The sequence below is a fragment of the Gadus chalcogrammus genome, chromosome 19 (assembly GCF_026213295.1).
Source record: "Gadus chalcogrammus isolate NIFS_2021 chromosome 19, NIFS_Gcha_1.0, whole genome shotgun sequence".
NCBI classification, from domain to species: domain Eukaryota; kingdom Metazoa; phylum Chordata; class Actinopteri; order Gadiformes; family Gadidae; genus Gadus; species Gadus chalcogrammus.
Genome location: NC_079430.1, coordinates 4,673,156 through 4,687,629, shown reverse-complemented (window position 1 = coordinate 4,687,629; position 14,474 = coordinate 4,673,156). Strand labels below are relative to the sequence as shown.

Genomic DNA, 14,474 nt, shown 5'->3' with positions numbered 1-14,474 from the left:
CTGGTGTTGTCCGTGGAGAAATCACACACATACTGAACACACACAAACACACACACACACACACACACGCACACACACACACACACACACACACACACACACACACACACACACACACACACACACACACACACACACACACACACACACACACACACACACGTGCACACACACAGACTATTGAACATCAGTATCAGTGGGATCATATAATAACCAACTGGTATCTTTTCATTATCTGTTTGAAACTCAGATTCAGATCCAGAAAACTTTATTGATCCCAAGAAGGGCGATTCATTTGCAGCTTACCCAGTCCTGGGTTCAGGGCTGTCTGCTCTCTCCTGCTGGACACTTCTTGAAGAACAAGAACCAGGATTTATGGATGTTTGATAGAAACTGTATATTTATAATATCTGGTAAAGCCTTACCTCTTCTCAATACACCGATTTCCATCTTTAAAGTGAAGAGGTGGATCCATAGACCAGTCACTCTTCATGGAGACACAGCTTGGTCCAGGGGAGTCTGCTCTCTCCTGCTGGACTCTTCTAGAAAAACAAGAAGCAGGATTTATGGATGTTTGTTTTTCTCTTTGTTAAAGTTATTTGAAGAATGATTGTTTTGACCATGGATACAAGCGTTGGGCTAACCCACATAACATTATCTATAGCTGTTTGGGTAATCGGCTCATCTAATGGCAAGTTAGCAAGTTAAGCCATTTAATTTATATACCTTGACGGTTATATACCTCCACGGACAACACTACTGGTGTTGTCCGTGGAGAAATCACACACATACTGTACACACACACACACGCACGCACACACACACACACACACACACACACACACACACACACACACACACACACACACACACACACACACACACACACACACACACACACACACACACACACACACACACACACACACGTGCACACACACAGACTAATGAACATCAGTATCAGTGGGATCATATAATAACCAACTGGTATCTTTTCATTATCTGTTTGAAACTCAGATTCAGATTCAGAAAACTTTATTGATCCCAAGAAGGGCAATTCATTTGCAGCTTACCCAGTCCTGGGTTCAGGGCTGTCTGCTCTCTCCTGCTGGACACTTCTTGAAGAACAAGAACCAGGATTTATGGATGTTTGATAGAAACTGTATATTTATAATATCTGGTAAAGCCTTACCTCTTCTCAATACACCGATTTCCATCTTTAAAGTGAAGAGGTGGATCCATAGACCAGTCACTCTTCATGGAGACACAGCTTGGTCCAGGGGAGTCTGCTCTCTCCTGCTGGACTCTTCTAGAAAAACAAGAAGCAGGATTTATGGATGTTTGTTTTTCTCTTTGTTAAAGTTATTTGAAGAATGATTGTTTTGACCATGGATACAAGCGTTGGGCTAACCCACATAACATTATCTATAGCTGTTTGGGTAATCGGCTCATCTAATGGCAAGTTAGCAAGTTAAGCCATTTAATTTATATACCTTGACGGTTATATACCTCCACGGACAACACTACTGGTGTTGTCCGTGGAGAAATCACACACATACTGTACACACACACACACGCACGCACACACACACACACACACACACACACACACACACACACACACACACACACACACACACACACACACACACACACACACACACACACACACACACACACACACACACACACGTGCACACACACAGACTAATGAACATCAGTATCAGTGGGATCATATAATAACCAACTGGTATCTTTTCATTATCTGTTTGAAACTCAGATTCAGATTCAGAAAACATTATTGATCCCAAGAAGGGCAATTCATTTGCAGCTTACCCAGTCCTGGGTTCAGGGCTGTCTGCTCTCTCCTGCTGGACACTTCTTGAAGAACAAGAACCAGGATTTATGGATGTTTGATAGAAACTGTATATTTATAATATCTGGTAAAGCCTTACCTCTTCTCAATACACCGATTTCCATCTTTAAAGTGAAGAGGTGGATCCATAGACCAGTCACTCTTCATGGAGACACAGCTTGGTCCAGGGGAGTCTGCTCTCTCCTGCTGGACTCTTCTAGAAAAACAAGAAGCAGGATTTATGGATGTTTGTTTTTCTCTTTGTTAAAGTTATTTGAAGAATGATTGTTTTGACCATGGATACGAGCGCTGGGCTAACCCACATAACATTATCTATAGCTGTTTGGGTAATCGGCTCATCTAATGGCAAGTTAGCAAGTTAAGCAATTTAATTTATATACCTTGACGGTTATATACCTCCACGGACAACACTACTGGTGTTGTCCGTGGAGAAATCACACACATACTGTACACACACACACACACACGCACACACACACACACACACACACACACACACACACACACACACACACACACACACACACACACACACACACACACACACACACACACACACACACACACACACACTCACCTGTATGTGCACACACACACACAGACTATTGAACATCAGTATCAGTGGGATCTGATAATAACCAACTATGTATCTTTTCATTGTCTGTTTGAAACCAAGATTCCGATTCAGTCTACTTTATTGATCCCAAGAAGGGTAATTCATATGCAGCTTACCCAGTCCTAACACACAACTTAAAATACTTGTAAAACTCACAGACAAGTCAAGATAGTTGTCAGAGGCTACACATCAACATACATAGGTCAGTACAAGGAGACAAAGAGACTAACACCTGTTATGGTTCATATAAATAACCAAGTTTAAAGGGTTGTAAGAGTTGTTTTAAATTACTTCTGTCTGTGTTTACAGTTTTTCTCAATCGTTTAAACAAGTTTTCTGAAACTACAGCTCAATTTCTCAAAGCTCTAACACTCACCTGAGAAGAGTTAATCATTTTGTCAAAACTACACAAATTCATCTCAAAACTGTTTTTTTTCCACCAAACAGTAAACACAGCTATCAAATGAATATCTCTTAGAGAGCATCAATTAAACAATGGTGTGATCAATTCAAAACACTGCCATCAAAATGCTATGTTTTTGCCTTTATGAGGCAATGTTACATATTCCAATGTATACAATTGTTTAGAAATAGCTTTCTTTTTTAAAGTTGCAATCAGCTGGTACATATAGTATAAAAACTGTTGCCATATTGTAATACAATACTGTGAATATATCTAGAAATATTGCATTGACACAATCGTATCAGAATAGGATACAATGCATATTTGTCTATCCAATAAGCTCCAATGGGCTAAACTCACAATCCCAGCTTCCCAGAGTCATATTGTACACCTATAGTTGATGCTGCAACATTGTTGTGACAATACACCCATGTTACCTATTTTGGTAAATTACAGTACAGTACTGTATTTGCACTGATAAGTAAAATGAAAAACACTAGTTAGAAAATGTTTAGACTGTCTTTCGGGGCAAATAAATATATTTTTACTGTAATGCAGTCAAATGTTCAGCTTTACTGACTGCATAAAAAGCTTTTCGTCGGCTACCAAAAAATAAAAATAAGAATATAAATGAGGTGAAGCAGATCTACATGTAAATCTGTATGTATCCCACCTCCAATCCTGATCAGGCCAAAAGACCATAACTACAACACAGTAGAGCTCACGAGTCCTCTTTAATGCTCTGACACATGATTGATGTGTTTAGCCAGTTGAGTTTGAACAGGTGAGAAGTGAGTTAGACTTATTGGCAATAAGTTGTTGCCTTTTGAAGGCCAGTGTGATCCAGGTGAACCAAGTGTGCTAAATGATGAGGTTTGTTCTTAGAGTTTAGCAAAAATGTGAAAAGAGTGGAATTGTGCTTAGAGTTTAGCAGTCTGGAGTCTTGTAGTTGATACATGACCTTCAAGTTTTCAGAATTGTGTGCATGGTTCCATTTTTTGTGTGTATACAATCGAGAAAAACTAATAGCCTGATAGTGGAAGCAGTGAAGGACTTAGTGTAGCGGTTTGCCCTGCTTAGGGGCACCTTGTAACGCCAGCATGAGGGCATTACAGTGAATTCACTGGAAAGAACATGGTCCGATTGGCTCATCATTCCTACCTCTTCCTTCTAGAGGGGCTTCCATCTGTATTATCAGGAGGATTATCCATACAGCCTTCACTCTTCAGGGAGACACAGCTGGGTCCAGGGGAGTCTTTTCTCTTCCGCAGGACTCTTCTAGAAAAACAAGAAGCAGGATTTATGGATGTTATGCGCTTCTGCACACAAATGTAAACAAGTGTTAAAAAAAGATTGCCTAGGTCTAGTTGCTATATAAAAAAATGTACATAAGGCAAACGTTATAAATTAGGAGTGATATTTAAAGGAACAAACCTATAGACTAGGACCAACAAATTACCAAAAATAAACAGCTACATGACCAAAAGCATAACATACATGGCATTAAAAGAACCATACACAAATTTTCCAAATCATAAAAAGACCATCATATGTCATCAGAGGTTAGGAAAACCTGCCAGGTGAAAATACTGGCTTCTCTGACAACAACGTTACTGCCAGTATGTTCTCCTTTTAAATATCCATTCCCAGTGCAAGAAACTTTTTTATTCTGCACCGTTGTCTAAACTTAATTGGTAACAGTGGCGCTTCCTTAGAGGAGGCAACGGAGGCAACGCCTCCATGTGATTTCCCCCCAAATCTTTTTTTTATTTTTTTATGTTGTGCCAGGGCTAGCCACTGAAGGGAGGCAAAGAGGCCAAAACTCACTTTTTAGTTATTATCCTCTCTAACGGCGCCTCCAAACGACACGTCACGCGAGTATGTTGGGTTGTTGCATTGTCCTGCATACTACGGTGACGGTTTCGGGGCGCCCTGGCAATTGCTCCCAAGCCCCCTCCCTTCTCCGTTTGTTTCGTATATTCTAATTGACTAATTAAGGGCGCCACCAGAGGGCGCCCCAATGCATTTGCCCGCCTATGCCGAGCGCCGGCCCTGGGTATATGGCTGCCCTCGGCTTGCCAAGCTCAGGCTGGAGACCGGCCGTGAGAGCTCTGGGTCTGGGGAGGGGGGGGCAAGCAGAGATAACTCTCTCAGTGGTTGGAGTTGGACTGCAGTGCCCATTCTAAACTATCTTTGTCAATTGTAAACACAATGCTGTTAACATTTCCCATAATGTTTTCATGTGAAGATATAACATGTATTCAGTAGGGCTAGTAGGGCTCTAAAAATAATGAATCACAATTAATCGCGTGATTTATAGTTAATCGCGTGATAGTTAATCGCAAATTAATAACGTATATATCTGTTAATAACAGATACTTATCTGTTTATCTGTTATCTGTAATTAAACGATGATAAAGAGACATTTGATGAGTTAAAGATCCTCGGCTGCAGTCTCTCTTTTTTCCATACTGTCTGCAGTGCCTCCTAGTGGAGTTATAACAAACTCCACCATCATAGTTCAAAACGTCTGTGAAACCTGCATGTTTTTCAACCTGGGGGCATGAGCAATTTTTTTTTGGAAAATATATAAAACTGTATAAAAAATCTGCAATTGAGAAAAACAAAACTGAAACTGCAACAACAACAAAAAAGTTGGGCAGTGTTTCATTGGGACAAATAAATGGACCTAAAACGACAATTACAGTATTAAACAACACCGTCTTCTTTTCGATGGCTTTTTATTACAGCCAATGAGTTTGATCGTTAAAGAGAGCAATGTTTTATATGACATTCACCACGCACTGTGTCTTTATACAATAAGGGTAGTCTGCCGCTGCCCAGACAGAGGTTTACACGGGCACAGGACTCCACACACACCCTGCCACTGGTGTGTCTTGAAAACAACGCCACTTGCAATTGGAGAAGAGTGGAACGTTCGGCGGAGGCTGGCAAAAATGTCTGATTTCACTCCATTTTAGGTACAGTGAGAAAATGGGAAAGTTTACTACTAAGTGTTCTATTTCAGTCCTACTGACTGCCAGAGGCGGTGCTTCAGCACTGGATGTTCCATCTCGCGCATGCGCAGGTCGAGTAATTATAACAACAAAGTCACCTGTGAAACCTGGGTGACCCGAGAATGTCTATATATTCCACAAGATGGTCAGGGTTTCTGGGCAGTGCCTTCGGGTCCTCAGACCCTGGAGAGAGAGGGCATACCTGATTGTGGGGTCGCCCTTAGGGAGGATAACTTCCCGGCGGGAGGTTCTAGAGACAGGCGCCTCCCTTTTCGAATTGGATGCAGTATGGCAGTGCAGGACTGTCAGAGGCCAGTGGGATGCCCAGCAGAGACTGCAGCATATAAATGTGCTGGAACTCCTTGCGGTGTTCTTAGCTAGTTCTTAGCAGTTCTGGGGAACCAACATGATCTTGTCCGGACAGACAACACCTCCACAGTTTTCCATGTCCACCACCTGCAAAGGCTCCTTACGTGGGCGTTCCCCCATTTTCTAAGCCTGAGGGCTGTCCTTGTTCCCGGTGTCCGGAACACAGCGGCAGACCATCTCTCTCGCCAAGGGCCAACCCCCCGGAGAGTGGAGACTCCATCCAGAGGTGGTGGGCATGATTTGGGACAGGTATGGCAGGTTAGTGGCAGATCTCTTTGCTTCCGAAGAGACGACCCACTGTCCCCTTTGGTTCTCCCTGACGGAGAGGACCAGTTCCCTAGGACAGGACGCTCTGGCTCATGCTTGGCCAGACAGCCTGCTTTATGCATTTCCTCCAATTCCCCTTTCACTGACAACGATGGACAGGGTCCAGTGTGGCAGTCACAGCCTACTTCTGGTGGCTCCACATTGGCCAGGAAGGCCATGGTTCCCAGCGTTACTAAAACTCCTCAACGGAGAGCCTTGGTGCCTCCCAGAGAGACAGGACCTTCTGCCTCAGGTAGGCGGACGCATATGGCACACAAATCCAGGGTGCCTGCGGCTGTGCGTGTGGCCCCTGAGAGTCAGGACCCACTGCTGACGTCTTGCGACCAGTCAGTGGTCCGTACCATTTTTAGTTCAAGGGCACTCTCCACTACGTTGCTCTATGCAAACAAGTGGAAGTTTTTTTTACAGTGGTGCGTGGCACGGGGTGAAGTCCCAGAGACTTGCTCAGTGGTAGTGATACTACACTTTCTGCAGTATCTGTTGGACAACAGGAGAGCTGCTTCTGCCCTGCGCATTTCTATGGCTGTGATCTCGGCCACACATGCAAGGGTGGATAACCAGACAGTAGGATCCCACTACCTAGTCAGGCAGTTTCTGAAGGGAGCCCAGAGGCTTCAACCACCACGATCCCTGAGGGCACCATCATGGGACTTGCAAGTAGCTCTGAGGTCCTTATGTCTACCCCCATTTGAGCCTCTAAGTCAGGCAGACCTGACCCGGCTGTCCATGAAGACGACATTCCTCCTTTCCATTGCGACTGCAAAACGGGTTGGTGAACTCCATGCCTTGTCAGTGAGCCAGGCGTGTTTGCGCTGGCACGCAGATGGGTCAGGAGCGGTGCCGAATCCATCCTTCCTACCAAAACGATTGTCTCCCAATCATGTAAACCAATCAATCGAGTTGGCTGCTTGAGGTCTTGAATGCATATAGAGCACAGGGGCTCCCTGTGCCCTTGGCCGTTAAGTGCCGCTCTACCAGGAGTATGGCTACATCATGGGCTGCCTTGAAGTGGGTTCGACTTCAGGACATTTGCTCCGCGGCTACATGGTCCTCATCATGTACGTTTGCCCGATTCGACAGGGTTAATTAATGTTGCTGCTCCTCATCCTGTGGCGACGGCTGTCTTGTCGACGGCTTCGAGCCCATAATTAGTGAGCACTTTTCGTGACCTTTTTGGTATTAGTCATCATCCAGTGCTAAAGCGCCGTCAGTAGGAATGAAATAGAACGATAGTTACATATGTAACTACGGTTCTATGAATTCCGGATGACCGCAAGAATTCTCTGTCACTCAGACTTCTCAGATTCCGCGAGAAGATCCAGTTTGAACAGATCCTCGGGTGATTTACGGAATATATATATATTCTTGGGTCACCCAGGTGTCACAGGTGACTTTGTTGGTATAATTACTCGACCTGCACATGCGCGCGATGGAACATCCAGTGCTAAAGCACCGCCTCTGGCTCTGGCGGTCATCTGGAATTCATCGAACCGTAGTGACATACGTAACTATCATTTTTTCTTTTACTAACACATTGGCTACAAAAGAGTCCCAGTAGCCGATCTTATTGGCAGAGCATAGTCTACGTTATGTTAGCTTGAAGTCTGTGTATTGCTGTATAGGCTACTAAAGGCATAATTTATCTTGCTTTGCTAATGTTGTTCTCTTTCTTCCTTAGACAGCATCGACATTTCATGGAGTGGATACTGCAAGGCGAGAGACTTGGGAGTGGCAATCGCCTTGTTTTGCCAGCTTGTGTTGTCTAGGCCATCAGAGCTAATTACCCAGCACAAGATGGTCAGTACCGTGGCTACCAGGGGACAGTAGATGCTCAAGATGAGATTTGACTATTTTGACTCTAGCAGACACATTTTATTTTTGTAAATAGTTCATATTTTTTCATGAATAAAACTTAAAATGCATGTTGGTTGTTGTGATTTCTTTACTAACCCAAGTGCTGTTATACTAAAGTAGGCCTACTGTATAAGATAAACACTTATTTCAACTGGGGAGAAAAGGTTGAGTACAAATACTTGATATGCTGAGCTACTGTAATTAGCAAATGTTTTTATGCTGTACAGTAATATACAAACAAAGTCTAAACTAGTCAACGTATCACGGGGATATGTTTACCCAAAGTTTGCTCCTGCTACCACTCGCGCTAATAGGGCCTGTAAACAGGCGGGCAGGGCGAGCGCAATGCATTGTGGTAGTTGGAGGATTTCTGAGCCAGAGGGACCCTAAAAACACTCTTTCTACCTTTTCTCAGGCTAGGATGAACCAATTTAGAAATGTTTGTAAATGCATAATACATAGAATTTTTTAATGCATAATTCCAGCGGTAAAGTAGCTCTTTAAGGAGTTAGATATCTGTAAAAATCTACGAGAACTTCAGTTTCACAATTGCTTATTTTCTTACATTGGAAAAGTTAATGCATTTGAAAATTGTCACCTTTTTTTAATTCAAACGTGTGCCCCTCCACAAGCCCTCTTGTCGTTGGGCTTGAATGTTAAAAATGCAAATTGACACATGAACTCGAGGAGAGCATTAGGTTTTACAGATCTCCGTCTCACCTCTTAGCCGTTCTCCGGTGGTCATTATCCTCAGACTGAGTGGTTTCGGAGGTAGGAGGTCCCCCCTCTCCTTTCTCCTCGTTCATAGTAGACTGGCGATCTGAACACAAGCCCAACAGCAATGAGAGTAGCGCAACATTTCTCTGTGTCCAAGCAGTTTCATTATCTACATCCAGGAAAGCCATTAAAAAATGAAAGGGAAAGTGGTTCTATACTCATTACGATACTGATCGTAATGATTTGCAGGATAACACAGCATTACCTGTTTTGATGTGGATGTAAACTCTTTCTGAGTAGCCTCTACAACTCTTAATGTACTATATATTGCTGAACATATTGGTGTAATCAGCTGGAAAATGGAACCTTTCTATACAACAGAATATGTAGCAAACCCATTCTGTGTGGAAATGTTTTGTGAGATCTGGATGTGATGCTACTTAAAGGGAAATAAGTGCAAAAAGTTAAAAAGTTAAAAAGGAGAACAAAGAAAATATTGTTGTGTTCGCAAGCAAGTTAATTATGAAAAGGTGTCCAAACTGAGAGAGTTTATGTTATTCTCCTCTTTAAAGGTGGTTGGTTACATTCTCATTTACATTTACTTCTTTATAGATGGAAAAGTACCCTGCCAGCCCCATAGGGCAAACTCAATAATGTCCTTTTTGACAGTTGGACAATGAAGCCAAATATCTTTTGGACGCATTAAGTACTCTTTGCTTCTCCTTTTTCACATTTGTAGGCGTGCACACACCTCAACTTACCAGTACCTATTTTGGTCAAACAACATACAGCTACATTTTGATAATTAAAAAAAGCCCAGCTAGATTTACATTGACAACTTTTTCATTTGTGTCCACTTTTAAGATGGACAAGAATTCTAAATAAATACAGGTTCTTGCCTGTTTCTGTTTTAAGCCTGCAGACACACAAAGCTTATTTTAATAGCATATTAAATAGATGAGAATCATATGAAAGTCAGAATGAAATAAGATAGCGGGGGTATTCAACTCGAATAGAAAGTTTTATTTTCCTTTGTTTGTTCAAACCTTTATGTTTTGACACATAATTTCGTTTCACATTAGCAGCTTTTTATTATCCTCGTCTCTGTGTCACTCGTCTGTACCTCTATCTCTCGCTATCTTTCTTTTTCCATCTGCCTTATTTTCCTGCGTCACTTGCCTCTAACTCGCTGAGAAGTATCACGTGGGATGGCGGAAAAGAACCCCGAACCTCAACAGACTCAGGTCAACGAGCTCGCCAGACTGTCCAACGACCAATAATCTGGTTGGTGTGGGCCTCATTGAACTCTGGTTGAAGTCGGCGTTATTTATAACTAACTAACTGCGCCACTCCTCCGGAGCGCGCAAACACGCGCGCTACCAGGCGCGCTTTCACGCGCGCTAACACGCGCCCACGCACCAAACACACACACACACACACACACACACACACACAAACACGCACACACGCACACACACACGCACACACACACACACACACACACACACACACACACACACATACACACACACACACACACACACACACACACACACACACAAACCACACACACACACGCACACACACACACACACACACACACACACACACACACACACACACACATAAACACGATAGAAATTACTTTGGGCCATTACGCAACCATATTAACGGAACAAGTGTCCACGTTTTATCAAATACTTCTTTTGAAATCCTCAAAATAGTTAAAAGCAGGCCAAATATTATAGTTTTACGCGATCCACAAGGGACACGTAAGCGAGGAAGTCCTTCGATCCTATTCCCTCGTTCTTTTAGTGGTTTAAGAAAGATAGGGCCTGTATCACATCGATATTTTAGTACTTTGGATAATTCTGAGCCTCTAAGTGCCAAGATAGCGATACTGTATGAAGAATAATAAACAGCAAAGTGTATACATTTAGATTCTCGAATATAGCACACCTACCTTAATTTCGTGCTAGAAGAAAATGCGCGCCTCGATTTGAAAGTGAAAGTAAAATGCGAGGGAAAGAGATTTTGCAGATATGTTGTTGTTTTTGGTGGCAGAATGTTTTAACTGATAAGAGTACTGGAGGCGGAGCCCATACTAATATTTACAGATTGAAGCTAAGCATTTATTTCAAGACAATTATGCTTATGCCATAATGGTATAAATGATGCCATGTTATGCCATCATTTATAACGTAGTCCTTCATCGCTATATATCCTGACTAATTGTTTTCTTTTGCCCACCAGATATGATTATAATCAATAAATGGAAATATTTTTGTATAGAAAAAAGTCATTTTCCAAAGTCATCCAATCAGAATCCACCATGTGAAGCTGGTGGATTCTCCACACACACTCCCACAGTAATGTTTACATAAATACTTTGAACTATTTTTCTATAAATGTTTGACGATAGAAGTTGGGAAGATTCTGCTTCAACTCAATACTACAACTAACAACTACTAATATTAAAATTCGTCAATAATCTCGAAAGTATACCACAGTTATTACAAATTTAATTAATCAAAATTTGTAAAGGATTAAGACTGTCCTTGACTAAATCCATGAGAATTGCCCTGGACCCCCCTGCAGAGCGACTCCCCTGATATCCACGATGATAAGATGATCTTCAATAACCAATTTTAGAGACATATTAATTTTAAATACTATATTGTGAGGATACATAATATATACAGACAAAACACACATTTAAGTTTCACTTTGTAGCCATCATGACTGATCTCCTTCGCATCCAGCGAAACGCTTCCACTTGGCGAAGCTGGGTTTCGATGGCAGTTTTGCAAAGTAAAGATCACATCAGAGGTCCTACAACTCATCCAAAATAGATCACATTCTAAAAGTATTACAACTCATCCGATACAGATCACACTCTAAAAGTGCTACAACTCATCCAATACAGATCACACAGCCCTGTGCATGCACTCATGGACCTCGAATATCTGTTCTGCCGCCCACACTGGCTTCCGAGAGACTTTTCTGCCATCGTATTCATAGCTGTTCATATTCATCCACAAGCCGACACAAACGTCACAATCAGGGAACTATCAGACAAACAGAGAACAGACAGAGGCAGACTGTTGACCAGCCAGCCGACACTTCGAGAACAACAGTCAAGCCAGCCGACCCAGTGTTTTGCTGTAAATGTATGTAGGCCTACTAGTATATCCATTACGGTAATAGCGTCTTTTGAAACCAGTTCTGGTTTCAAAATAAAAGCATTCGACGTGGCCATACCAGAGAATGTCTAATATGAGGAGAATGGGCACTCGCTGGTTAGTTCCGGTTTTCTGGAATGGTTGCAGGAATAATCTCTGTCCACGCGGGGCGCTCGTAGGCGAGTCCAGAATGAATGGGAGCCTATGGGGTTTTATCCTCAGAATCCACTTTTCTCACGATGTAACATTATACCAACATTTTTGCAATGTTGGTATAATGTTTGTATAATTACTGTTATACAACTGTTACTGTTTCAATGTGACCCAGACCATATTTCTCATTTAACAAACATGCTTATAATGTGTTATAATGTGTATAATGTGTGGTTTTCGCTCTGTGAAAGGTCATTAGCCCATTGGTCCTACAAAAAAGGAACTACAGTAATAGCAGATGTTGAAGTTGTTAAATCGTTAACAAACAATTTGTATGGAACAATCGGTTGAGGTAAGTTAGGTGCTTGAGTCTCGACACTCGATGCTCGCGATTTTACCCGGGCTCCAGCGCAACTTTCCCTAGGTGCAGCCTCAGGTAGCCTAGGACCATTCATACAGGAGCAAGCAAGAACGTTACCCTTTTCTGTCCTTGGGAAACGAAAAGACGGACAATCCGTTTCCACTGTTAGAGCAGTTTATCATTGCACATTTAAGAGGCATTTCTTTTTTAAACTATCTTTATTTTCGAAAAATAGACAATGACAGATGAAATGATATTGAGCGGGACATTGACTGTATTATTTAAGGTGTTCATACCGTGCCTACCATGCATATAACACATTGAACATTGAACACAAGAAATGGAGGAAAATCCATTATGCCCATGTACTTTCACCATACATAACTATATAAAAAATAAAAGGGCCTGCAGGAAAATATAAATACAGTACGCAAAAAATTAACTTCGGAATGTTTCTGATCGTGCTTCAGCATCAGATGCCGTCAAGAGGGGTCTCTGGTCGTAATCAGTCGCAAGTCCGTCCCTGACCAATCAGCATTCGTTAGCAGAATGCTAGCATGTACGACCAACAACGGCCCAAACTGTAAAGGTGCGGACACACCAAAAGCGTATCCCGCGTACGATGTACGCGCGTAACGCAGCTAAAATGTTGCTTGACCATTTTGTGTCAAAAATGGTCCTACATACGCAGCTACGCGCCTGTGGCTGGGCTGGATTTAGGAGTCCGAGGAAGGAAACCCAAACGCCGCCGTGTCTGGGTGCATGATAGAGCTTGAATCGGGTTAGATTAAATAATCTCGGATATAAATAACAATAATCGGGTTAAATAACTTCACATGCAAGTGAACGGAGCGTTCACTCTTCGTCATAACTATCAAACCAAACATCCTTCACATTCACAGAGTGAACATTATGAAAGTAAAATGCACATTTCTCGCTAAAAATGTTTCCATAAACGCATTTAATGGCATAACTATGTTACTATTTCCACCCAGAATAAAGAAAGATGTTGGCCGTATGCTTCTGTGCAAGGGTCACTACTCTCTGCCAGTGACGTCGGGTCAAGCTCCACGCTGATTGGCTATTGCGGCTAAGTATCACGCGTATGAGCGTAAAAAGTTAAATTTTTTGAACTCCTCGCGTACGCGCGTATATGTACGCGCGTATATATACGCGCGTATATATACGCGCCTCATACGCCCCTAACGCGAGTAAAATGTTGCTTGGTACGCATGATACGCGTGTACGCACCTCATACGCGCGTAAACCAATGCTTCCCTATGGAAAAATTGCCGATTTTATACGCGTGGTACGCGGGTAACGCGTTTGGTGTGGCCGTACCTTAAGAAATCGAAAGGACATAAGTACTCATTCATTCGACTTTTGAACTATAATCTATATTGAACTTGTGGAATCTACAATAAAATTTGCGATATTTCAACGACAAGCAGGTGAAAGAGACATATTTAGCCGTCTAGCCCCATAGACTCCCATTCATTCTGGACTCGCCCGCGATCACACCCAGTGGATGTCTGATGGAACTACAACCAAGATCGGTACAATGGGGCGTATAGGAAGTGCCCGGGCTCTGTCCATACC

At 42.5% G+C, this 14,474-nt stretch overlaps 1 protein-coding gene across 29 annotated transcripts in view; it reads right to left on the bottom strand.

Moving 5' to 3' along the window:
- LOC130372264 (NACHT, LRR and PYD domains-containing protein 3-like) overlaps positions 1-12,378 on the bottom strand; it is an 88,577-nt gene extending 76,199 nt beyond the window's left edge. For 2 of the 29 annotated variants that reach the window (XM_056578161.1, XM_056578169.1), the window contains exons 1-9: positions 11,143-12,370; positions 9,183-9,282; positions 4,057-4,173; positions 1,956-2,072; positions 1,837-1,881; positions 1,193-1,309; positions 1,074-1,118; positions 426-542; positions 307-351 (exon numbers count right to left, since the gene is read on the bottom strand). In XM_056578161.1, coding sequence (XP_056434136.1) covers positions 307-351; positions 426-542; positions 1,074-1,118; positions 1,193-1,309; positions 1,837-1,881; positions 1,956-2,072; positions 4,057-4,173; positions 9,183-9,268 — 689 coding nt within the window. In that variant the 5' untranslated portion in view covers positions 9,269-9,282; positions 11,143-12,370. Of the gene's footprint in view, positions 1-306; positions 352-425; positions 543-1,073; positions 1,119-1,192; positions 1,310-1,836; positions 1,882-1,955; positions 2,073-4,056; positions 4,174-9,182; positions 9,283-11,142 lie in introns of all 29 variants that reach the window. The other 27 variants (XM_056578175.1, XM_056578178.1, XM_056578185.1 and 24 more) reach the window with 25 other exon arrangements.
- Positions 12,379-14,474: the final 2,096 nt, after the last annotated feature.